This window comes from Caloenas nicobarica, chromosome 13 (genome assembly GCF_036013445.1).
Source record: "Caloenas nicobarica isolate bCalNic1 chromosome 13, bCalNic1.hap1, whole genome shotgun sequence".
Taxonomy (NCBI): Eukaryota; Metazoa; Chordata; class Aves; order Columbiformes; family Columbidae; genus Caloenas; species Caloenas nicobarica.
In genome coordinates this window covers 41,704-68,033 of record NC_088257.1, presented here as the reverse complement: position 1 = coordinate 68,033, position 26,330 = coordinate 41,704, and the positions used below count along the sequence as shown (strand labels likewise).

The 26,330-nt window shown below is 40.9% G+C and overlaps 1 protein-coding gene across 1 annotated transcript in view; it reads left to right on the top strand.

Annotated features, from left to right (window-relative positions):
- Nucleotides 1-21,334, top strand: part of JAKMIP2 (janus kinase and microtubule interacting protein 2) — a 46,913-nt gene extending 25,579 nt beyond the window's left edge. Inside the window, exons 5-21 of the mRNA XM_065643824.1 lie at nt 102-200; nt 2,124-2,270; nt 3,629-3,769; nt 4,698-4,754; nt 6,513-6,632; nt 7,103-7,231; nt 8,190-8,273; nt 8,577-8,639; nt 10,748-10,846; nt 13,578-13,676; nt 14,010-14,063; nt 14,935-15,000; nt 15,850-15,918; nt 16,950-17,027; nt 17,884-18,087; nt 19,635-19,700; nt 21,275-21,334. Coding sequence (XP_065499896.1) covers nt 102-200; nt 2,124-2,270; nt 3,629-3,769; nt 4,698-4,754; nt 6,513-6,632; nt 7,103-7,231; nt 8,190-8,273; nt 8,577-8,639; nt 10,748-10,846; nt 13,578-13,676; nt 14,010-14,063; nt 14,935-15,000; nt 15,850-15,918; nt 16,950-17,027; nt 17,884-18,087; nt 19,635-19,700; nt 21,275-21,325 — 1,626 coding nt within the window. The 3' untranslated portion in view covers nt 21,326-21,334. The remainder of the gene's footprint in view (nt 1-101; nt 201-2,123; nt 2,271-3,628; nt 3,770-4,697; nt 4,755-6,512; nt 6,633-7,102; nt 7,232-8,189; nt 8,274-8,576; nt 8,640-10,747; nt 10,847-13,577; nt 13,677-14,009; nt 14,064-14,934; nt 15,001-15,849; nt 15,919-16,949; nt 17,028-17,883; nt 18,088-19,634; nt 19,701-21,274) is intronic.
- Nucleotides 21,335-26,330: the final 4,996 nt, after the last annotated feature.

Here is a 26,330-nt window from a genome sequence, read left to right as displayed (position 1 = left end):
GACAGCTTAAGTTGAGTGGTATGTGTTTTTTGAGGATTCTTTTCCCAAACATGTATTTTGAAAAGAATCAGTAACTGTATTGTGTTGTTGCCAATGAACAGGACTTGCGCAGAAACCAGAAGAGGATAGCGGAGCTGAATGCCACAATCCGGAAGCTGGAAGACAGAAACACGTTGCTCGTTGATGAACGAAACGAACTGGTGTGTGAACTTTGCATTATTGGACAGAGGAGGTCAGGAGCCATAGGGAAGGGCAACAGGGGGAGGATCCAAAGATGACAGCCAGTGATGGAGATCTGTCAGGCTAGTCACTCAGGAGGCCCAGGATGATTTTTTTTTTAATCCTAAACAATAATTACATTGAAGTTAAATGAGTACAAAATCACAATGGAAGTTGAGGCAGAGGAACTCGTAGGTTCTATATGAATGCCTGTGTTCCCTCAGCCTCTTGAGAATATAACAGTGTATGGTGAGACTTGCCTTGCAAATGAAATGATGTCCGTAGTCATGTATTTGACCAGGTTGAGAATAATTAAGTATTTGATCTAGGGAGAATGGACAATGCTGAGTTGATCCCCTTATCTGAGTTACTCCTAGGTGGTGATACCTGTGTATTGAAGTCAGCACCCTGGCTTTTTAACCTCTCCATATTTCTACTTCTGTGATTAAGGAAGAGGATGGCGAAATTCAACTCTTGAATTTTTTCTTTTTTTTTTTTTTTTTTTTAAATTCCTGAGCTAGGAGTCGTAATGCACTCCTTTAGTATCAGTTTAACTGGCTTGGATCTCCTCAATGTTCTTAATGTAATATTTGCAAAATAATGTCTTATCGAGATTTCAAATTACAAATATGTTCGTGTGTCTCACTTCAGTTATGAAAAGCTCTCAACCGCCAAATTTCTGTGATACTGAATAGCCTGGAGTCTGATGAGTCAGCTTGATTAGCTATTGCATGTCATTAAACATTCAGCCTGTTTTTTCACAAGGAAAAAAAATTAAAGTTCTTCTAAGCTATATCTTGCACAATGTGACCACAATGAACACATTTTGTTAAATGTGACCCTGAGTACTGCTGGAAGTACCATACACTTTAAGGTACGTTCAGAGTAGCAACAACTAACTTCATTCTTAGGGTAGGACAAATGGTTGTTTTGCTCACAACTGTGCCGATTGAACATGCACCCTTTTCCTAGCTGCTCCCTCTTTTCTGTTAGCAGAAGGGATCTTCAGGTGCTTGCTCACCTGCTTCAGATGAAATCACTAGGTTGGTTTAAATAGCCTAGTAAGATGTTGTGATGATGTGAGCAAACGTGGGTAACTGTCCTCAACAGCTACAGAAAACTCTCGTAGTCCTTTCCTCGGCAGAACTGTAAAGGGCAGGAGCCTCCCAGTGACAAACAGGAATGCAGAACTGGGGCAGTGCCTTTGTTAGGCAGATCACCTGGGCACAGATTATGATGTCTTTCTACAGCTACATGCCATCTTCCTTGTCCTCCCTTAGAAGAAGAAATTATATCTATAAAACGCTCAGTGTTACTGGATGGAACTAATTTTTCAGAGGAAGAGATCTTGTTTAAAACTCTAGTTGAACCAAAACTGAAACTTCCAAGCATTGCCCTAAGATATCTTCCTACCTTGTAGGATTTTTTAAAATGTTATGTGATTTGTTTATTAAGACAAAGTTGATTGTGCATGCGGACGAGTATTTCACTGTGTGCCATTAAAAAACAGACTTACAACTATGTTGTTATTGCTGTGATACAAACTGAATAGGTACCTATGCAAATCCGTCTTTCAATAAGAAAATCAGTGGGTTTCTTGCAGATAAAGCGCAGGTCATTTTGGACTTCTGTAGCAACTTTGCAGTCACCTGTGTGTTGGGTCAGCTCTATGTCTGAGTTTTCCCATAGATAAAGCCATCTTTTGGAAACAGATGCAGAATTATGCTTTGAGATTTATAAAGTTAGTTACTGAGCTGTAAGCATCAGTTACAGTAGATCACTTTGGCATTTTACTGGGACAGTAGTTCAACAGGGAAGTAACAAAAATACTTCTAACAAAGGAGGGAGAAAAAATAGCTTTTATTTTGATTATTTACAACTATTAATTGCTTTAATCAATCCAGTTGAAGCGTGTTCGAGAAGCTGAAAAACAATGTAAACCTCTTCTGGAAAAGAACAAGTGCCTCACGAAGAGAAATGATGAACTTATGCAGTCTTTGCAGCGCATGGAAGATAAACTCAAAGCAGTCACTAAAGAAAATATAGAAATGGTTGGTACCGAAGAGCAAAATGAGGATTACTGTATGATCTATGTCTGTTATGGTGGCCACATCTGCAGAGTGTATGCATGTATATGCATAGAGAAAATGTGTAGTATATAGTGTGTAATACTATTGATAAGATGTAGCCATGCTTAGGTCTGTATATTAGGTCTTGCATACTATAGCATTGTGTATTATGCATGCATGTGCATTATATTTAAGTGAATACTTAATCAGTCTTTTATACTATCCCAAAAATTAGAATATTGAGTTTCAATTGTTTTTAAAAAGGAAAAAAAAAAGAAAAAGAAAAAAAGTAGTTGTATCATGGGGTCATATCCCACTGCACTGTTTTGCATCTGGAACTCAAACAGGAAGCTGTTAAGAGCAATATTTTCAGCCATCATTATGTTCATCTTTGAATGTACATGTTCTTGTTAGAGCTGATGATGACAAAGTTCTGGTCTGCCATTGAGCACATACAATCTTTCTATAAAACATGCATGGTAGGTGGATATGGGAAAGGGAGAATGGTGGTGCTATAAATTTGTCTAGGGTTATAAATTTCATATATCAGGGCTATATGAAGTGTGGTCAAAGCAGTTATGTCTGTATATCCTTCAAATGGAATTGCGCTGAGTATCAGTCAGAATACGGTCTCTACACATGTACTGATGTTGCTTTGGCATTAATAAAAAAGAAGGTGGAAGTTCTGGTTTGCTAGATGTAAGCTGGCAGGCTGAGAAGACTGCACTAGCCACTGTCCTCATCTTGAGCAGGCTGACTGTTCTGCAATGCATGCAGCTTTCCCGTTGATTAGGATGAGATGATCAGATTTCCTTTCTTGTCTTATAGAAGAAAAAAGGCTTTAGTGTTACAAGGTTAATCTACTTTAAGACTCTGCAATTCATCCATGCCCAGAAGAACAATAAACTTATTGCAGGTGTCATGGGTCAGAATTATCATAGAATCATAGAATCAGTAAGAGCATGGCATTCTGGGAGTAGATCCTATTTGTGTACTCACTGAGCAGGTAGAGAGTTCAACTATATTTGCCACATGTTGGGGCATCTTGGTGCATGGCAAAGGAAGAGCTATGGTATATGACCATTAAGGTCTGCTGTAGAGGCTGTATTGCCATACGATAAGTAAATAGATAAAGCTTTGTTCTGGTTGATGAACCCAGCCTTGCTGTGCTGCTTTATTGTTAAGAAGTGCTGATGGATATTAATAAAGTTATAAAAATGGGGTAGCTGAAGCATATTTAAAGGGCTTAAATGAAAGATAATGTCTGATTTTTAACTGAAAGATGGTCTTTTTGTCTTTTAGTTGCTGGATCTTATTTTATCTGTTTCTTCTTACCACAGAGAGAAAAAATGACATCACATCCTCCACTAAAGAAATTAAGATCTCTCAATGACCTGGATCAAGCTAATGAGGAACAAGAAACTGAATTCTTAAAGCTTCAGGTCATAGAACAACAGAACATAATTGATGAGTTAACACGGGTATGTCCAGAGCACCAGGAAATTAGGAATGATTCCTATGTACAGTTCACCACTGTTAGCATTTCTTCTTATAAGTAGAGGTCTGAGGGTTAGTATCTTACTTTTAACACCTGCAAATTTGTAGGCGTAGGTGTGCATGGCTGCAGTTTAGCTGAATTTCTAGTGGGGCATCAAACCCTACGACTCAAAAATATAACTCATGTGTGAATTGAGCTCTAGAAATGGATGCAGACTGAGAATCGTGGAGCTCAAGAAGGTATCTACATGTTCATAAGGCAGGGCTGTGGCAAGCTCTGTTATCATTATAACTAAGCTACTATTAAAAAGTTTCCTTAACAAGAGGCAGGCACACAGTGAGATATGTGCTGGACAAGCGTGTGCTGCAAGACAGTGGTTCACTAGTTCCCTTGTCATTTAAGACTGACAAACCCTTTTCCAGCTGACTTTGCATTATGAGGTTGAGGGGAAGGATAGAGAGAGTCCAAAACAGGCCGTTGCCTCTTCTAAGACATCATTGTTAAGAGTGGTGAGATCAACACTACCATCATTTAATGGCTTTGAGACAGAGGCAGCATCTCTTCTGCAGGGAAGGCAGATGACCTCTCATACAAAACCCAAACCAGTTGCCTGCCACAGGCCTCCCAGTGATTTTTACAGGAAATCCATCAGCGCCTGTTGTTTGACAGCCTGTCAAGGCAACCATGTAACAAGGTTTTTTTCAGATATCCCATCTTCCCTTCAAGTGGTTTTCAGCTGATGCATGTACAGATTTGGCTATGAATCCTCCCTTCCACCTGGAATCAGATTCCTGTTTGAATGTACTAACAGAAACTCAGTGGAAGCCAAATGGTTTGTTTCCTCTGTAGATCTGGCCTTCTACAGCTGCAAACAAAAGAAGAGAGAGTAACTTGTAAATCTTTTTTTCCAGGACAGGGAGAAACTGATCCGTCGCAGAAAGCATAAAAGGAGCTCAAAGCCAATCAAGGTAAGAGGAAAAATCATTTTCAGCTTATATAAAAATACTAGTAGGCTCTGTAGGAAAACATACTTTAGCAATCTGATTAAAGAGAGCCTTGTGGATTATAACAATCTGCTTTAGTGGCTGGGTTTATAAACACCTTAGTTACTTTGAGAGAGCTTTTTAAGTCCACTTGGAAGTTCAGTTAAGGGTGCATAGCTTTTTTATTTTCAGCAAAATGGGGCTTCCCCTGCCTCTGAAATAGCAATAATCTTCCTTCCATCTAGTTTCTATAACTATTGGTCTCAAGGTCTTTTATGCTAAGATGTATTTACATTTCCAAAGACCTTACCTTCTGCTGTCTATTTTTCACAGCATGTATGGGCTAAAACAAAATCCTTGTGCTTCTTTATTCTTCAAGTGGAAGTTTCTGCGTGAGAAACTACGTGTCACTCTCTCCTGTTCAGTTCCATGGGACTTCAGCTACCCCTTGTATTGCCCTGAATGGGGTCCAGTCCAAAGTTGGTATAATTTACAACAATTCTAGAGCCGAGTAGTCAGCAGTAGTTCAAATAGTTCTTTTATCAGCTAGATATGAAGAATGACTTTGCGACAGCCATGTCTCACCTCTAGAAAGCAGAAATACTGTATAGGAAACAGGGCTTGGTTGCTGTTTGTCCTTCAAGGACACCCCTTAGTACGTCAGCCATGTGTGAAAGTAATGCAATGCTCTCCTACACACAGAGAATTTCAGACCAGTACATCCTAGATGTGTCATCACATTGTTTCTGTATGGATTTTGAAGCAATACACAGCAGACATAACTGGGAGGCAAGCACTAAAAAGTGTTTTCGTCAGTCGACTCTATTTCTAAACCAGAAGTTATAACATGGGAGAATATGGCTATTGTCTTCATTTGGAAAAGTAATGAACAAAAAAAGATAATATATGCAAGAGATTATTGACATCTTCGGTACTTGTTTTTAGTGTGATTCAAATTCTAGGTTTAGAAGGTTGTAACCTGTTGGCAAAAGTGAAAAATGTTGCAAACCGGAAGTGCATCTTAAATGTTCATCCATCAGTTTGTCTGCCTTCATAGGACATGACTCACAGTTTTAATTTGATTTAATTCAGTTACTGAGATTGGAGATAGTGAGGTGTCGGACATAAAACCCAACTGTGTAGAGTGAGCAATCTCCTACAACATGCGGCAGTTACTATAGTGCTGGAAAGGTGTGCCAGATAAAAGTTCCTTCACACTAGTTTTGTGATAGTATAGCTTTCACTCACTCCAACAACAATATCAGTGAGAGAAGCACTGGGATATTAAAAATATCGGCAGTGTCTGTGAGAGAAGAAGGAAGTGCACACATTTCCAACTCTTTATGGTGTTATCTTTGCACATCAGTCTGTGTGTTGATAGGTGTCTTCTAAACAGCTTTGGGGTTAACAATTCTCCTGCCTTCCTGCAAGGGCTGAGACTTTTCCCTGAGCATGTTGCTGCTCTCATTATGTTTTCCAATTTTTAGACTGAGCCAGATCCTGTGCTTGGAAAAATTAATCAGCAAACTCATTTTCCACCAGCACAAGACCTAATCTTCAATATGGTTCCCTTTGGGTTTATTTGGAGACGGTAATTTCAGGGGTAGCCCACTGCTCTTTTTTTGCGTCTTGCCATTTTTAAGTGACTCTCAATGCGATTTTGAACTAACTTTTCCCTCTCCATCAGAAACTCATGCTACCTGTTTCCAAGGAGATTCAGAAATCATGTTTTCCCTTTTTTAGAGACATGTTGTGGATACATTTTTTGGTTATGATGATGATTCCATGGATTCTGAAACATCCTCTGTGGCCTCATATAGAACAGACAGAACGCCAGCAACCCCAGATGATGATCTGGATGAGGTAAGATCCGACTCTTTCCATAGGCAAAGACAGGTTTTCAGGAGACACTGACTTCCAAAGCAAGTGGCCAGGTTTTCAAAAAGACTTAGGTTTTTTTAGTGCACATTGAGTGATAAGTCCTTCATTGAGTTTGGCCTCGATTTTGGTTACTGATATACTGAAATGTTAAGTGGTTCTTCCAAATCTGACCATGAAGTCTACAGCTGTGACTTCATTGCAATCTGAAATGATTTTTCTTCCTTTCCACCTTCAAGAAAATAAAGGTATCACATTTGTTTTAGCTTCAAGACATAAACGCTGTATAAATTCTACATTCTTATCACTTCATATCACAGCAAGCTCTCTCAAAAAAACCATTTGAATCAAGACTTGTAAACCAACTATTGTGCTTAACAAATCACACTTGCATTCTTTGCTGTGGCAGTGCTCTGCTGTCTGGATGCTTAGACATGTCCTTTATTACCCTTCAGGGTTTAGCAGCGGAAGAATCAGAGCTGCGGTTTCGACAGCTGACAAAGGAGTACCAGGCCTTGCAGAGAGCATACGCACTACTGCAGGAGCAGACAGGAGGTATCATAGATGCTGAAAGAGAAGCCAAGGTCAGTATTTGTGTAAGAGTAAAAGCCTTTCATTGCTATCAGGATATACAAACCCCCCAAAGTGACATACAAGGGAACAGAGTTACATACAACATCCATACAACTGAGAGATGTCCATTTCACTCATTTGCTGAGTACATTTAAAGAGAGTGACAATTAAGAATGGACACAATCACTCCATTTACAAGGGGCTGTCCTCCACCTGAACCTGAAAACTCTGCAGTTGGGCAGGCATGCCAAAACAGTTCTGCAGTGTAGCACAGAATCACAAGGGTTTTCTCTGAAGTGGTTGGATTTTAAAGGTAAATGGAGATCTGTGGGTTTTCACAAAGACACGTTGCACCAACTTTAGGAATATTCACCTGAATGTTTCTGACAGGGAAGTGCAAGTAATATTCAAATTTGAATGTGATGCAGACTACACTAAACCTTCCAAGGCGAAAAATATTGTCCCTCTAATAAAATCATAGACCCATTCAGGCTGGAAGGGACCTCAGGCAGTCTCCAGCCCAGACTCCTGCTCAAAGCGGTGTCAGCTGGGAGATCACACCAGATTGTTTAGCGCTTTGTTGAGTCAGCTCTTGAAGATGCCCCAGGCAGTTATAACTGCTTGTTTCCACTATCTTTTTGCCACTCCCATCTACTAAGCACTTTTCTTTAGTTCAGGGACTGCCACTTGCTAGGGTCTTTGAGCAAAGCCTGTCACTCCGAATACCTGAGCTTCTGTTTTGCTACTCCAGTGCAATACCTGGTATTGCTTTGGCTTGGGTGGGGAGGGGCTGGTATACTATTCTGTTCCCTTTTGTATGCCATTCTGAGTGGTGGCATGAAAAATTGCTGGTTACTTAGTCAGCAGAAGCAACAGCATAAATCCAGGCTCTGCTATGTTTGGTTTTCTTTTAATACTAGTCACATTGCTGTTAGTGTTACTGTTTAATGCTGTGCTTGACTTCAACAGGCTCAGGAGCAGCTCCAAGCTGAAGTCCAGAGATATAAAGCCAAAATAGAAGATCTGGAGAAAACTTTGGCACAGAAAGGGCAGGTGAGCACTTCTTGTGTATTTTCTTTTCCTATTTTGGATTTTACCTGCTCCACTTACAGAATACCCAGCATAATTTCACTATAGACTTCCATGAGACGGGATGTCACTGTTCAGTAAATGGGCAAGCCTATCGAGCTCAGAAGCCTCGCTACAGCTTGGTAGACCAATATGTTGTTATTCTGTAAACGACAGTTCGTTCCTGTAGGATTTTAAAGCCTGAATATTGTGGCTCCAGTTTTCAATAATGTGTGCCCAACCTCATGGAGTTTGATTATTCTGTAATAGGACTGTTTCATCCAACAGGACTCACACTGGGTGGAAGACAAACAGCTTTTTATTAAGAGGAACCAAGAGCTTTTAGACAAGGTATGTTCCCAAGTTTTGCGTGCTCACTCTGAAGGGTAATCTGGATCCTACAATCCACTTTTTGGATGTGCAATCTGTGATTATATATGTTGGATAAGGATAGAACAGCATAGATTAATATGGACAGGACAACAGTTGGAGGGACGAACCCTCTACAGTTCTGCTTAAGCACTGTTGCTGCTGGCAGTTGCTGATGCACCAACTCTGTTGGTGAGCTCCAGCCTGAAAGCTGGAAGCTCTACTCATTCTGGTCTGAGGCACAGACCTTTGTGTTCCAGTAGCATTGCACTGAAGAGGCTACTGCTGCTGCACTGGCAGGAATGCACTGTCTTAGCTTCTGGGTGTGAAACAGCAGTAGAAATGCAGTTACCCTCTAACACCAGGATCCTTTCCTACTCCTAGTCCCTGTGCATTCTGTATATTTTTAAGGGCTTAAAGTCATCTCTAGGTCCAGTGGCACTGGTACTGCTCAGTCCCTTGGTACACTTAAGAATATCACCTCTTTGTGTGTGTATATTTATATTTGCATGTATGTATACATTTTTAATCATGGAACATAAGGATACCTCAACATTGCTTGCATATCACCAAGAGTAGCAGCAGTGGCCATACATATGACTGCATCAGCAAGAGGCCGTAATTCCCAGCATCAGCTCTCCTGCCGTCTTTCACCTCCCCAGATGAGGTTTCTTAGCCTGTGTTTCTCCCCTTCCATAAACACACCTAATAAGTCTCCAGCCCTGTGCCATCTTTTCCCATCCAGACAAACTGAGCCATGAGGACTCATTTGACCTCAGTCTTACTGTGTTCCCTCACTGTCCTTTTCTGGGCCCTACTCAGACAACCCAACTGCAAAATACACATCTTGGCACTGGCTGGAGGCTTGCAGAAGAGAGCAGGCTGAGGAGCTAGTGCTGGAGTTGTCCACAACAAGCAAGGCATAGACAATTACAGCTGCACTCAACTCTGCGGCCCCCAAGATAAGAGGGGCATGGACTTGCTGGAGAGAGTCGAGAGGAAGCCATGAAGATGCTCAGAGGCTGGAGCACCTCTGCTGCGGAGACAGGCTGAGAGTTGGGGTTGTGCGGCCTGGAGAAGAAAAGGCTGCGGGGAGACCTAAGAGCAGCTCCCAGTACCTAAAGGGGACCTACAAGAAAGATGGAGAGGGACTTTTTACAAGGGTCTATAGTGATAGGACAAGGGGTAATGGCTTTAAACTGAAAGAGGAGGAATTTAGATCAGATGTAAGGAAGAAATTCCTCACCATGAGGGTGGTGAGGCCCTGGAACAGGCTGCCTAGAGAAGCTGTGAGTGCCCCATCCCTGGAAGCGTTCAGGGCCAAGTTGGACGGGGCTTTGAGCAACCTGGTGTAGTAGAAAGTGTCCCTGCCCATGGCAGGGAGGTTGGACTAGATGATCTTTAGGGTCCTTTCCAACCCAAGCCATTATGTGATTCTATGAATTGGCCAGTGGGTGATATTTAAATCTTATCTTCTAATTGACAGAACTACTTGTGTGGAGATGCTGGCCGTGCAGTTCACAGAAACTCTTGCTTGTGGGTTGGCTGCTTGGGTAAAACTGCCTCCACAAAGACAGCTCTCCCTGAATGTCATTTGTGCTTCATGTACTACACACTGAGAATCTGATCTAGCCCAAGCCCTTCTCCAAGGCAGGTGCAGCCGTTTGTATGTCATTCCTGACAGACCTTTATCCAACCAGTTCCCAGAGTCCTCCAACAATGATGTCTCCACATCCCTCCCCAGACAATCTATTCCGGTACTTTACCATGACAGCAGTGTGTTCAGTAGCTAACACTGATTAATCTAGTCACTAATCTGACACTTCTGTAGAGTTAACTTCCCCTCTGATCTTCACAAGGATTCAATTCTTTTAGGAAAACCTCCAGCCTAAGCATGTTATGATGTTTAGGAAGTTAGTGAGCAGAAGTTCACCTGTAAACTAAAGATTCACTGAGGTAAAACAGCAAGCAGTGAATCACCTCTAGAATTGGGATTTTGCACTTCCTATGCTACCTCGACTACTACTCACCAAATATTCGATGTTTCTTGTAGCAGTCATACAGATTCTGAATTTACATATTTTTATTAGATAGAGAAACTGGAAGCAGAAAACAACCGTCTGCAACAGGAGCTGCAGGATGCCCGAGACCAGAATGAGCTGCTGGAGTTCCGCAATCTGGAGCTTGAGGTGATGGATGAGCTTCGTTACAATAGAGCTGTTACCAAACTAAACTAGTGCACTTGTACTCGACACCAACTCTAATCAAATGTTTACACCAGCATTGTAGTCTTATAACAGAGGAGCAGATCAGGCCCAGCACTTTTAATTGCAAGCTGAAGGATGTCAGCTCTAATATCCTGGAAATAGTAAGCTCTGTGCTTGACTGGTTGACATCTCTCTGAGCTAGGTGTCCAGGGTGCATAGATAAGCTTAGCTGATTAATGTCAGCGTGGCTCTTAGTTACTACACCTGCAGATATTTTTTTTTCTAGTATGTTGGAGCAGTCTGTTGTCAATATGCTTTGTTCTTCTTGCTGGCATGGAGTCTACTAAAATCAACAGAAATTTATTATGTTTAAATCAACCAAATAAGCAAGGCTTAAACCCCGTCGTCATGTACTTTGCTCGGGACTGCATCCTGGTTCACAGCTAAGATCGCTCCTGAGAACAGGCATCCAGGTTTATGTGTGGTGGGGTTTGGTTTTGTTAGGGGCTTTTTTGTGTGTGGGGTGTGTGTGTGTGTGTGTGTGTGTGTGTGTGTGTGTGTGTGTGTCTGCTTTTTGTTGTTTTTCATGAACCTGAGCAGGTCTTGGAAGAGAAAGAAATGTTGAGTGTACGTTTATCTCTAATAGCCGAAGAGTAGAGTGTTCCTCTAAGAAGTCAGACATACAGGTACAGTTCCCTCTTCAGGGTCTTCAAAGCCCTGTTTCCCCCTGTGATAATCTTACTGCTAATCTTTAAACTACACTGGCTTTGTTGTTTTCCCCTCTTTTAGCAAGGGTCATGAGACAAGAGTTCAAGTTTTATTTGAGAGGACTGCTGTGGGAAGTGCACCTCTCTAGTCCTGTGCTTGAAGGACTGGAACTGCTTGAAGTTTAATTCAGCAATGATCAATGAAATTGCATAAGCAGTTGTAAGACAGAGTATCAGACCCAGGGCTGTTTTCTTCCAGTACCATACCTATGGGGGTGGAAGGGTTGTACCTCATCCCCCCTGACCCAGCAAATCTTGAGTTCTTTTGTCTGTGGGGACTTGGCTGTGAGAGGAGAGGGGGGCTGTCCTACCCACACCAGTCTGTACTGGGTGGTTAGAGCACTCTCTGCAGAGGAGAAATGTGCCTGTCGGCTCCTGTGGCAGAGGGAGCTGATACCAGGCCTGTGACAGCTGCGGGGTGCTCGGGCTCTGCTGGGGACGTCTGTGGATCCGCGGGGCCGCCGGGCTGGACTGTGCCGGGGCTGGCGGTGCCGGTGCTGCTGCTGGGCTGCGAGTACCCGGGGGTGGCTTGGTACAGAGCCAGGGTGCCCGAGGACCACAGGCTCCCTGGATGAGGGTTTGGAACGGTTTCCATGCTGTTGATTCCTGAGGCACATTTAGATTTAATCTCTGTACTTCAGTTTCCTGCCGCTGTGGTGGGGATAAGAGACATTTTATGCAGGTGAATGCGGTCTTGCTCTTACAGCCTTTATCATCATTTTTGCCGATGCTGGCATGTATGAAAAGCCAACAGTGCCTGCCTGTGTGTATAGTGCTTGGCCCAGAGCTGTCCTAATTTGTGTCTGGAGGCTGTAGGCCCTAGCACAATGAATAGCGACAGCCTATCTACCCACTTGCAAGCACTGTCACTTTTGCAGGCACTGGACACGGTCCCTGTTGAGCAGCTGTCCTCATGACCTGTGTTAGGTAAGAAAGGTCGCTCAGATGGCATTGGAGGTTGATGGAGGAGCTCCAGAAGCCTCTACAGGCAGCCAGGGGACTGGGTTGGACTTCGATCTCCTGCTTCCCAGACTATCCCTAGTTACAGATTCTTGTTATGAGCATCAACTGACAAAAACTTCCACCTGGCCTTTTCTCCAGTATAAGCTGGTTTATTTCTCAGTTGTTCTTTTCGCTTGCTGTCCAAGGCATTATGTACTTGCCATTCAGAGTTTGTAGGTAGCACAGAGGCTTTTCTGGCCCTTGCGAATCAGTGCTGTGGCAGATTTGTCCGCTATTTATAGAACTTTTCCACAGTTTTCCCTGACAGCTGTGTTTCCATATGACATGGAACTGGATGATCAAGTGAATTACATGTTCATAAACCAAAAACTTATTTGAACATGAAATTTGATCTTCACTTCTGTGCTTCCCTGGGTACCTGAAAGGGATGAGAAATAACATCTTCAAGTTTTTATTTTTGTGTTTAGTCCTTTAAAACTGGACAAATATTTGTAGGTTTTGTGCAGTGAAGCTGTATAAATAGCTAAGTTAATCAACTTTTTTGAATTTACTACTTTCCACAGATATTAGAACATACAACATACCAGGAAGAGCAAATGTGTAATCTGAGTATCCTAATAGTGTTAAGTCAAATACCTGTTTCTAAAGGGAGTATTTACAACAGTATATAGCTGTTCAACACTTCATTAAGCAAATCACTTGAGTTTTAGCCAGGTGACAGCCTTTCCACAAACAATTTGCAAATTGACATAATTCATCAAATAAATAATCTCCTGTAAAATATTTAGCTCGGGTTTAGGACCCTATCCCATTTGGCACACTGTTTTTCAGACTAGATCTAAATGTTTCTTTCTTTGACTTGTAAAATGAACAGCTTGGCTTTGTGAAGGATGATATAAACAGTAGCTGTGGCATTTAATGAGTTCTGTGTGCATCTCCTTCATTCTAATATGTTCTGTGGCATTTTTTCAATTTATTTTCAGGAAAGAGAGAGACGGTCTCCACCATTTAATCTCCAGATTCATCCATTCTCAGATGGTGTGAGTGCTCTACAAATCTACTGCATGAAGGAAGGGGTTAAGGTAGGTCAGTTTTATAAGGTAGCGCTTCTAACTACAGCAGTGGTGGATGCGGCCCATATAACCTATTACATTCATCTCTGCTAATAATTCCACTAAACTTTTAGCATTTAAATGCAGTCTAAATGCAAGAGCGTGTGATGACACGATTGAATTGGACTCCTAATTTTTGCCATAATGATAAAACCTGTCTCAAAGGCAACTGAAATCAGTGTGAGATGCACCTCTGTGGCATATAACAAAGTGGTTGGTTTCAACATTGTTTGTAGGAATTATGGATATTGCGGCCGTGATAAAATGTGCATACCATGCCTTTACCTTATTCTCTCTCTGCAGGATGTCAGCATCCCAGACCTCATAAAGCAGTTAGATATCCTAGGTGATAATGGGGTAAGTTAAAGTGGGAGATATTTTACCTTTACAAGCTGCACTTTGTACAGTAGCGTAAGCGAAATCTATAATTATCATGACTGTTTTCTAAGATACTTGTTAAATTATGTAATATCAGAAGAATTCGTTTAAGGATTTTTCCATAATTTCCATAAATTAAGGTTTTGTGAGATTTAAATGGTAAGAGAACTAGTAATGAGGTAGTAGCTTTAACATCTGGTTTAGCAGACGGGGAAGAATGTCCAAAGTCCACTGATACTTGGAACTGGGCCTGACTGCACCCCAGTCATTCAGGAAAGCACATGAATTTGTTTGGCACTGTGAGCGAACCACATCTTAATCAGTACTAGGATTCCTCTACAAACAGTTTCACAAATAGGCAAGAATTATCAAATCCCCTGTGGCTTTCTGCGTGGGCATTCCTGCCCGCTCTTGTCATCCATCTAAAAGAGATCATCCTGTATCTCTGGTCAACATTAGATATGTTTTAAGAAAGTGTATAAGAAATAAAAATAAAGGATCATGATTGTCTATTCATGTGCTTGTGTAAATCAGCATTATTTTTACAAAAGCTTTAATGGAAATCGAGCTTTGTAAAACTAACATGAAGACAGACAAATGGGTCTAATTTTAATTTACATTTCTCATAAGATGCAATGAAATTAAAACATATAGTTAGTCTGTATCATGCAGAAAGACAAAAGCAGTGTTCTTTTTAATACATTAACAGACTCTGAATGTTTCAATGGGAATAGAATACCCAGTACTACAGGGATCCCCTTAAAACTGTAGACGTAGCCTGTAGCCTTGATTGTCTCTATTCATGCGGGAAACTGCTGCCAATTTTCTTCTTACCTCTTCCTCTTCACAGAATTTAAGAAACGAAGAACAAGTAGCCATAATTCAGGCTTCCACTGTATTGTCCTTGGCAGAAAAGGTAAATTGTGTGTTTGCTTTTTCTCATGTGTTATCTAAGGCCTCATCTAACATTGGAAATTTTCTGCTCTGTTGCTGTCAATATTGTCAAACTTTCTAGTCTAGGAAGTGATTCTCCAGATAAAGTAAACTGTGCCAGCACAGTCCCAAGTGCCTTACTGAAGCAGCAAAAATGTCAAACTTGGCTGGCCCAAGCTACGAGGTCAAAACAACTGCAGATACAAAAAGCATGTCAAATGAAACTTAAAATTATAAATGGAATAAGAAACCATCAGACTTTTAAGCCATAATTAGTTATAGCATGGGATTTCTAGTCTTGAGATTTCCAAAGCTTCTGAGAGGATCTGTGTGCAAAACTTCCACAGAAAGTATGTGTCTAAGTTCCTTGTTTAGGAAATGAAAAAGAAAGTGAGAGTTGGCTACAATTGCTTTCTATGGCTCAAATACAGCACACAATTTTGGCAGCATAGGAGCTTCCAAGGATTCGATTCAACAATTCCTCCTATGCAAAGAGAATTGTCACCTACCCAGCTAAGCTGTTTTTGAGATGCTAGAGCTCCATCGTGGGCCCTTATCCCTGGGATGAAATGGGTTCCCTGTCCATCCAAAGAAGTGTGCTTTTCCATCTTCCAGTGATCTGGTAATGGTGATCCTCTTGCTGCTTCTCTGTCAAGTGCTACTGACATTGTGGATGCCCCTGCCACAGGAGAGCAGCCTCACTCAAGATGGGCTCAGAACTAGCAACAGGTTACTAAAAACAGACTAACAAGATGCTGTAGATATCCCACTTGCCACTGCCCATGTGCCTAGAAAACACAGAAGGTTACAGCTCTCGTTGTCTTCCCTGCAGTGGATCCAGCAGATTGAGGGAGCTGAAGCTGCTCTGCATCAGAAGATGATGGAGCTGGAAAGTGATATGGTAAGCAAACTTTCCTTAATACACATTCTAGGGGCAAGACACTGAGTGTGTCATATTTACTTGATGTGCCAAAAGATAACGGAAAAGGTCTTTTGGCAAATTAAGTATGCAGGCTCTCTCTGATTATTGGTGAATCCATAAAAATGTTACTAGTATAGTTCATATGCAACAGCAGAGTAACATAGAAACAGAAATAGTGAAGGTTTGAAAACTTTCTCTCTTTCCATAAGGATGACTGTTTATTAATAAATACAGAGAGCCCAAAGGTTGCTCAGTGATTTTCAGAGATGTAAATGACTGCACTCTTTTTCTTATGAGATTCACAGTCTAAACACCAGGTGTAGTATCACATTTCTTCAAAACCAGTATGTGGGAAACTAATGAATTGTCGCACTCTTTTCTTTCATTACATTTTAAGCCCATACCATCCTAAAGGCAAAACATTCACAGCTGAATGGAAGTTGCTATAGCACCAGTAAAGTTAGTACCTTAGCCTAGTTCTAGTTAATGGAAGTTGGATAGCTATAGTGGTTTACGTTCTGTTCCTATGGTAGTTTTGTACTTGAGTCAATTCAGCTTAAGGTAGGCTCAGAAGCTGCCTCCAAATAATGTGAATGTGAGCATGCCTGTTTAGTTCCTGTTTATCTTATTGCACTTTCACGCTTCTTCCAAAATAAGAGGAAGCACAAAGCGAGTTGTCCCCGATGACAGAGGAGGTATCTTTAGAGAAATCACACAGAAACCCCTAAATTACCCTACAGAAATGCCAAGCGATATCACTGAAGTCAACAAAGAGATGATGGATTTAGTTCTATGTAGATCAGATGTATTTGCGTATAAAAGCAATCCTTAGCTATTTTGCGTTTATTCTGTTTTATCTGAGTCAGATACTATTAACTCTGCAGATTGTCAGTTGAAGACCAGTTTCCTAGTCCTGCCTGAGTCAGATATCTGTAGTTGATTTAATAAAACTTCCCAAAGTATTTTGAGTAACTGACTCAATTTTCTGTCCAAATGATCTTTCACTGTAGGAACAATTTTGCAAAATAAAAGGTTATTTGGAGGAAGAATTAGACTACAGGAAGCAAGCTCTTGACCAAGCATACATGGTATGTACAGAGGAAATTCTGCAGCACATATTGGCACTGTGACAGGACACAGACTCCTCTTGGATTAGGAAGAGAGGTTTTTGCTTTTTTCTTAGTAACTTCTTTTTAATTTGTTTTTTTTTCCCATTTTTCTAATGCACTACCATGCAAACTGCACAGCTTTAACACGACACCTTTTTCAGGTCACAAAGAGGCGGATCTCCTGAATTCTGAAACTCTTTAGTCAGTTAAAGAAAAATATTGTTCATCAATGTTGTTTTGTCCAACTGGAGTCAGTGCAACTAGCTGGGACTCATATCTGGAATCCTGGCCATTTTGTACATGCCATAGCAAGAAGACGATATGCCACAAAAAGCTGTAAACACTGCTGTATCAAATTCTGATATGTGTGTCTGATAATTGGTTGTGCGAGTTCATCATGTTTGGTTTGTCGAGTTAATGAGAAGGCTCATTGATTAGCAGGATTAAAAGCAAAGTAGTCAGACGGTGACCTTCAATCTTTCCTCTTCTGTTTTTTAGCACAAGGGGTCAAAATTTTAGAGTTGGTGAAGCATTCATCTTTACTCTCATAAAATAAGAAAATTCTATCCAACTCCTAATCACCTCTGTAACTGTTTTAAAAAAAAGTCAAAGTGAGGAATTTCAGTGAAAATTAATCTTAAAATATCTTAAAAGTCCACATTCTTTTGTCAAGACACCAAACCATTTTATGAGTTCTGTTTTTCACAGTTTTGCACGCTTGAGCACAGAGACCACCTCTCATGCAGACACCTGAATCTGCCACCAACTCCCCAGTTCCCACTGTGTTTCAAACAATGTTTCATCTCTAATTGGCTTTTGGTATTGCATCAACCAGAGGATCCAGGAGCTTGAAGCCACCTTGTACAATGCTTTGCAGCAAGAAACAGTGATAAAGTTTGGGGAACTACTCACTGAAAAACAGCAGGAAGAGCTGAGGACAGCAGTGGAAAAGCTAAGACGTCAGATGCTGAGGAAAAGCAGAGAATATGATTGCCAGATTCTTCAGGAGAGAATGGAGCTGCTCCAGCAGGCTCATCAGGTAAGAAAAAGGAGCAATGCGCATGTGTATCTACTCAGCTTTCCTGGATAAGAACATAAGCTGAGGTCAAATTTAGGCAAGCTCCTGGTCATGAGGGAGATTGCCTAAATTGTGTAAACAAACACGTGATATTAGCTTGTGGAGGATTGCTTTGGTGTATTTTGAGCCTTAAATTTCCGAACCAAAGTTTTCAGCCAGAATTCTGTCTACGTGGATCTAGTTTTGTAATAAAAATGGTCATCCCTAGTTACTGGAGGGACTGTATGCATGCTTCTGGCTCATGTTACACAGGAGGGCTATCTGTTTTTCCAGCGACTTCTGCTCTGTCCCCCCGCAAAGTGGGCAGTTGTTACGTTTCACTGCCGAGATATAGTACGGCATTTCACATTCAAAGACCGGCAATGTTTGCTGCTCGGCAAGCTCTGAGGCCCCAGAGCAAAATGGCAAACAGTCATAGCCTGCTGATTAATGTGACAGCTGCGCAATGGAACCAAACTTACTCAGATGTTTTTGGGAATGAGAGAGAAAGCAGATGCCTGGTGGTTAGGGTTTCTAGTTGACAGGAAGACTTAGTTTTCACCGTCCTGACCCATCCTGAATTGCACACCTGAGACTGGTCCACCCTCGCTTCTTACCAGGCCTTTGCAGCGTGAGGAGCTGCTGGATTGCAGCCGTGGCTGCTGCCCTGATTAGCGCTGCCTCAGCAGTTCCGGCTTCTTTGAACAACTCTTAGCTGGCCTCAGTTGCAGATGGGGTTGGGAAAGGCCGAGAGGCAAGGAAAGAAGAGGTAATGTTTGAAAGCTGCCGTAAGCTAGTCATCTCATCTCGAGACCATTAGGAAGACTGTCACAAGGTTGCCATCTGCCTTCTAGGTGGCAGGGCCTCCAGGTATCTCCTGGTTTGCCCCTTTTGATCTCTGCTGTTTGCTGGCCAGCTCTTACACCCTGACTGAATAGAGAGAAGATACTGAGATTCAAGGCCTCATTTTTCATGCTTAGTAATTGTCACCTATTCTGTGGGATCTCTCTTCCCAAGGGGCCAAAAGTTAACTCATGTTACATAATTTTTCAAAAAGTACCTAGCTCTGCTAAAAAAACACACCTTGTCTATGTTACATATATCCTGCTCACCACAGAATCAATGTTTTCTTAGTATTGTATACATTTATAATTTCAGATCTAATAATAACAACACTTTAATCATCTTTCAACACATCAAACTGTGAGAAATCGTAATGAATCATGATATAATTCTAAAGAGTATAACCATGATCTTACGCTTTCCATCTATGTAACTCAGGATTAATATAAAATAGATAATATGAAACAGAATATATGCGGTAGCATATTTTCAGCAGTCGTACATACACTAAAGTTGTGGTTAGGCAGAGTTAGTGAATGGAGTCATGGTACTACACAAGATTATCCCTGCTGAAGAAATGGATTTGTTAATTTATAGGCTTTGGGCACTTGAAACATTAAGTTACTTGTTCAGTGGAGCAAATTTACTGAGAATTTAGTCTAGATGCTTTGTATTCTGATTTCCAGAGGATCCGAGATTTAGAAGATAAAACTGACATCCAGAAGAGACAGATTAAGGATCTGGAGGAAAAGGTTGGTTCTGTTACACTTCTGAAACACACTGATCAACTTTTTTGAAAGTAACAACCTAGTTCTCTTGAACTACAAGAACTTCTTGTTCAGCTGAATCAGCTGGACCTGTTGGTATTGTCCTACTATGCTTTCTTTTCAATTTGTGCTTCAGTACATACAGACTTTAATCTCTGAGTCTCCTCCACAACATTCATTTTAGGAAATAGATGTGAAACACTTTTAATTATGGTGAATGAAACTGAACCAAATGATGAAGCCTTTACTTGGCTGTTAAGTGCTCTGTTGGTAGACAGGCAATACTTCCATTAAAGGCCAGGTGAGGCTAGCGTGCAGGAAGGACAGAATGAAGCTGAGTGAAGATTTGAAGGTTGTCCTTATCTGGTGGGACCAGGGTTCTGGTGCTGTCCTCTTTATTGAAGCTTGTAACTGACTATGCAATACAAATGTGGTACTGGAATCTTGCCCTTAAACTGAACTGTCAAAGAACTATATATGCATGTTCTTTATTATGCTATATGTGTGTATATATCTATATATACATCCTCTCCCTCTGTAAAAATATATGCTGCATTTTTTTTGGTGAATAAGGCCAACTCTGTCACACCGAGTTTTGCAACTTGTAGACAGGTTAGATAGGATTGTTGAAAAAAGATCATGGCATGGGGACAGCATACTGCTACCCATAATATATTTTCTAGAAAGGCCAGACTGGTGTAAGATGCATCTCCAGTGGTAGTCTTGTCAATGTACTTGTATTAGTAAATATCAACCTACATGTGTGAACTATAATATGAAATAATGGCTATATTAGTACAATGACAGTAGTGCTAATCAGGCCTTTCAGTTTATATGTATGTTCCTAAAGTGAAACCAGTGGGCATAATGTAAAACGTGGTACACACAATTCTTTCCACTTTTCTGCCAATATTTTTGTGATACAAAGACTCAGTGTCTTTCTTTCTAATATATATACCTTGAAAAAATAACAGATGATAATCTTTGATGAAAATAAAAAAGCAAAGCAAAACTTATGCCATGGTCAAAAGGAGACCTTGAATAGGAGACCTTTAGTGTGAATTTTCAAGAGAGCTTTTGACCCACAAAAATTCACATCTCGAAAGACAACACGTTCATGATTAAAATAAGACATCAAAGAATTTAATGGTTAGAGTTTGATATTATGCGAGTGTGTGTATATGTGTATATATACATATATACATATTCCCAGGCTATTTCCAGCATGGATTGCAGGTACTGTTTTTTTACACACTTAATAATACTACCCATGCTATTTTTGATATCCAGCTTTGTGACTCCAGTCAAACCATGGTGGTTCATAGTGACAGTTTTACCTCAGGTTTCAATATGGTACCAATTGTAATTCATCACCAAAATTAACTGGATCTGTTTTCTAAGCCTGGGACATGGTAAGGTGCTTACAGAATTAACTAGGGAAATGCAGTGTTTTCTGAATGCCTAGTTATTCTAGTTGTCCTACAGCGTGCAAAAATAATCCTGACTCTTACAATGCCATGACCTTTAGTTTTTACGCAATCTTCTTTTTTCTTCTGCAGTTTCTATTTCTATTCTTGTTCTTCTCTCTTGCCTTTATTCTTTGGCCTTGATGTGCCTCTTGGAAAGGTAAGACTATTTTATTTATTTCCTCAAATCCAGCACTTCTTGCACAGAGTGGGGATCTCATCCTTGTGTGTTCTTGTCTGTCTGGAGTCAGAGAATTCAGCAGGTCATTGTCAATTTGTAATAGTTCACAATGGAGAGTCACGCTGCTGAATTGACACAGGGAGTTGCAATCAGTCCAACACCACCCAACAAACTCGTAAGTGAATTGCCAAAGCTTGCTGGTGATACTGTGCTATTCAGAATTTTAAAACTAAAAGCTAACAAGAATTTCACAGTATCAAATAGCCAAGAGAACTGCAGGTGAAATTCAATGCTGATGTGTACATGGAAAACTGTTATAAATCTCAACCATATGCACACTATGGTGGGTTCTGAACTGACGCTCAGGAGACAGATCGGGAAGTTGTAACAGGCAGAGCTCAGTGCCTAGAAGCAGGAGAGGTACAAAGAAGGGCAAGGAAGAATGATCAGCTGCTGAGAGAAATGGAAGGATTTTTCTGGCTCGGGAAGTGAGACACTGTTAAAAGGAAGTATGGAAGAGGTCTATAAAAATTGTCATAGAATGAGGAGATAGATTGCAATAATTCACTGTCTCCTCCAGTACAAGCAATTATCGTGTAATAAGTTTAAAGTAAAAAAAAAAAAAGTTAATGAAGTAGGATATAGAGAAGTCTTTGCCACAGCATGCTTAGCAGTTGGAAGTTCAGAGGTCAAAACACAATGTGAAGATGGGGAAATAAATCAGGGAACTGTAATGTGCATGGCCTTTGTGCCTAGCCACTTTCAGAACCAGGATGCTGGGCTAGAAGGATCTTTCTTCTGATCCAGGATAACAGAACTAGAACATAGCCTAGATAATGTTATGTTAAAGACCAAGGACATAAAATGGGGACAGACCCATACCATTAAATTTCTCGCTGTATCTTTTGGATCTGGCTTGAGTTATGTCAATGAATACATTCTTCTGCCCTGTACTTGAGGCAAGCTGAGAATACAGTTGTGTGTGAAAGATGTTTTGCCATGCCATTTCACCATTTGTACTAGCTCAGCCTTTGTTTCCAGGTGCAATTCAAGGTATTGATTATAATTAAGTGGCATGGGTCCATTTTGGTGAGTTTTCCTTTTCCCTCTAAGAAAAAGCCCCCTCCTTTGTGCTTCATTTCAGCTAGATGAAGGATTTCTTTTGCAGTTTTGTGCTGATGCAAAGACAACAACTCTCAGAATTAGCCGCATCAACTGGAATCTGCTCCCTCCTTAGCTGGCCGGACCACAAAAGGAATGTTTTCATGGAGTGAGGCAGCAATATACATGGAGGTTGGGCTGAATGGGGAGTGAACTATAGGAAATAATCAGAGGAATGTGGACAGATCGGTGACCAAGGCTCTTATAAACAATGGCAAATATCATTATAGAGTTGCCGCTGTTTAAAACGTACTGCCTTGACCCAATGCACATTAAACAGATTAAGTTATGGCTGCATACTCACTAATGTTCCTGCTGCAGGATTTCTGGGAATGATGACACAGCACAGCAACTGTGAGATATTTTGAATGGGCTGAACTGGTGAAACTTTTATTTTAAAGTTTCTTGTTCATTCATAATGGGGAAAAAACCAGAACATCTTCTGAAACAGCCAAATTATGTATCAGCTAATTTTCAGAAGCTAAAATTTTCACAGTACACAGTAGTAGCAAATAATTTTATATGACTGTGTCTTTTGCTGTACCACAGAATCATGAGTCCAGAAAAAGCAGACAACCTAGAGGGAGTCTTGAAGAAAAAAAAAAATCTTGGATTTAAGGTGCACCTTGAAAACTCACAGGAACTGATAGTGACAGTTGCAAGAACCTGTCTGCATGAGTTTTTCCCATTTGCCTATACTGTTGTCCTTTTTTCAGTTTCTATTAGAGCTACAATAAAGTCCTTGTAAAGCATATGAGAAAAAACAAGGCAATAAGAGGTTCATAATTTTCTGCATATACAGTTCGCACCTCAATTTTCCACCTGTAAGGGTATGAAATTGGTTTTCTATTGAGTATTTGCCTCTTCTGGTACAGCTACAGAAATGGTAAGAAGCTCATACATCCTAGTTTTACCAATGCTAGTATTAGCTACGGTGGAAGAAAAATAAGAAACCAGGGCGTTTCTGTTTTCTTTGAAAAGGTGCCTCAAAAGATATCCCTTGCTCAGTTTAGGTCACCCCGATTAAAAATGTATTAATGACATTACTGAATAGTTTTTCCTAATCCCATCTCTTTTAAGATGGAGCATCCAGGAAAGTCTTTGCAGTAGAGCATGTATCCCAAGAAATAAAAATTAAAACTTTCATTAATATTAGAACTCACCAGAAAATGTTGTTTTCCTGTTTTTTTAAAATTATTTTTAATTTTTAAAAGAATTTTTTTCAGAAATTTAAAAAAACCTCAGTGGTCGATGCAAATCTTATGGTTGGACTCGGTGATCCTGAGGGTGTCTTCCAACTGAAATGATTCTATAAATGCCAAAAAGATTCACAAAAATGCATTAAAATAATTTTTGTTTATATATATGACATTTTTTGTTAGAAAATGAAAATGTGATTTACATGAAAAATTTAATCCACTTGTAATTGAACTTAGAATAGGAAATCCTTAGTCCCGGAACAACAGTGTCAGTGTGTGCTTCCTGAGGCTGTAGGAGTGGTTTTGGCATGCCAGTGTGGAAGAGAAAGGAAGGTGGACTGAGAATTAGACATAGCATGGATAAGTCACTTGGCTTTTCAGGAATTGCAGGTATCTTTTGAGATAAGCATTTCTCAAAATATATTAAAACCCCTCTATTATTCTGACATTAGAATTCCAGCAGTTAACCCTTTGTCTTGGAGCCTGTGGACATATCTCAAGTGCCCCGTCAGTGTCTGCATGCTAAGAAAAAAAATGGTTCAGATTGTATCCGTGTGCATGGATTCTGTAGTGACTTTCAGATTGCTGTTTTAACAGCCTCACAATTAATTCTGCAAAGTATTCAAAGGCAGACTGAATTATTTGTTTCAGAGGAGTCATTCCTTCCCTCTTCTCAAAGCAGGAAGAGGAGAACCGCACACGTAAAAGGAGAAGAATCAGGACAATCAGAAATTACAACAAAACCTCCACACTTGCTGATAACACTTATGCACTTTTGGCCTAATTTGAGGGCAGGTATTGGCTGGTTAGAAAAGTTAATGAGGTGTTTAGGGTCAGAATTCTACATTCCCCCTAAAATTCTAGCAGATTTATTATTTTTCACATGCAGTCACTCTTCCACCTCCATGTGGCTGCTGGGTCACATCTAGCACAAGCTCTGCACGAATTAGATGCACTCCTCACTAGTGCACTTACTGAGTAGGACTGACAGTCAAAAGAAACTTAAGCCGTTTTTTGCCCTCTTTAGGACTCACAGGGCTGTCATAGCAACAGAGCCAGAGCAGCATCGAGGCTGATTCCATTGCAAGTGTTTTACACAGTTCCCTTAGGACCATGTCAAGACTTCGCTCTCCCACCCCCTGGCCCAATCTCCTTCAGTAGGTTTTCTGCTTGTCATGTACGTTTTAGCAGGTGTAAAACCCTTGGGTGTAACTTCACTGAGGCCAGGAAGGCTGCTCTAACTGCAGGGCCAACATGAGAAGAGTTTTGCTCACTGTTGCTCTATGGAGACTGGCCTTGGGAGCACACGAGGGTCCAGTTCGAATGACTTGTGTTTCTACTCCCCATAGAAAGGACCAGAAGCATCAGAGAGAGCTGAAATGCTGGTGTGTTGTGCCACTCCTAGGACCACCCAGGAGATGAATGATTCTTTTACCGTTTTCACATCCTGCTTTTGCGTATTTGGCTATGAATGTCAGGCAGGGAACAAGAGGATGAATTAATGTGAGCTGAACAGCAGAGGAAGTAGTCAGGAAAGCAGTGGAGATATAGCGACGTAGAGAACGGGATACTGACTATGGAAAAGGAGGAATCTTAAGGGCGAGATGTGTGGGGTGATAGATAAACTCGGTACTTTTCCAGATGATCTGCATTGCCGTGAACTCCGCTGAATTGTAAAGATGGCTGCAGCAGGCCCAGCGTCACAGCAAGTGTCATATCTGTAGAGTGTTTTACCAAGTCAAGTCACTCCATAAATGCAAAGCATGAAGTCTTGTAGCAATTTCTCAAAAACAAGGCAATGGTAAGCAGCTGTTAGCTCCTCATCCCCGGCCTGATCCTAGTGTTCGCCCCCTCCATCTCCCTCCACAGGATCCTCACCCCTCAATACCTGAGAGGAAATCTAGAGACAGAAGCAATTTGGGAATGGTGTTGGCAAGATTGAGAGGGATTTTAGCAAGGTCATATTTTCTGAAGCTGCAAGATGTGGAATCAGAGAGAATAACTTTGATTTGTGTTTCCCATTCACTTTAAAAACCACCTGCCTACCCAGGTGACTTTGACATTGGAAGTAACTCAGCAGGGCTGAGCGTGTTGTGAGGAGTGTGCCATCAGCATTTCTCATTCTTGGAAGTACTGAGGTATATATCAATCAGGGGGATCTTTGCAAAATTGCTTTAATTCCACTGGGTGCAAGTTAGCTTTGTTAACCTCATCATAAGAGACTTCAAACGGACCCTTGATAAAGCAAACAAAAAAGTGCACAATGTATCTTTCAAATGTACTTAGGGAGGCATTTGATGATGAAAGGTCTTTGGTTTTGTTCATGTGTTGCTGCAGTTTATCCCTTCCTGATCTTTTAACTATCTGAGAGCAAACCATGATGCAACCACAGCTTATGCTGCCTGGTCTCTTTCTCCCTCTGGGTGAACACGTGCTTTTCAGATAAGGAAGGACAAGCAGCAATGAAACCATGTGAAGCAATACATAGTATCCACACCAGCAGCTCTCTAATTCCTGTTTATGTGAGATTTTCGCACCTGCATTTTTTTCTGTGTTTGTGAATATATACATTCACTTATTTGTGATCCCGTAAGGAAGTCTGGTCTGC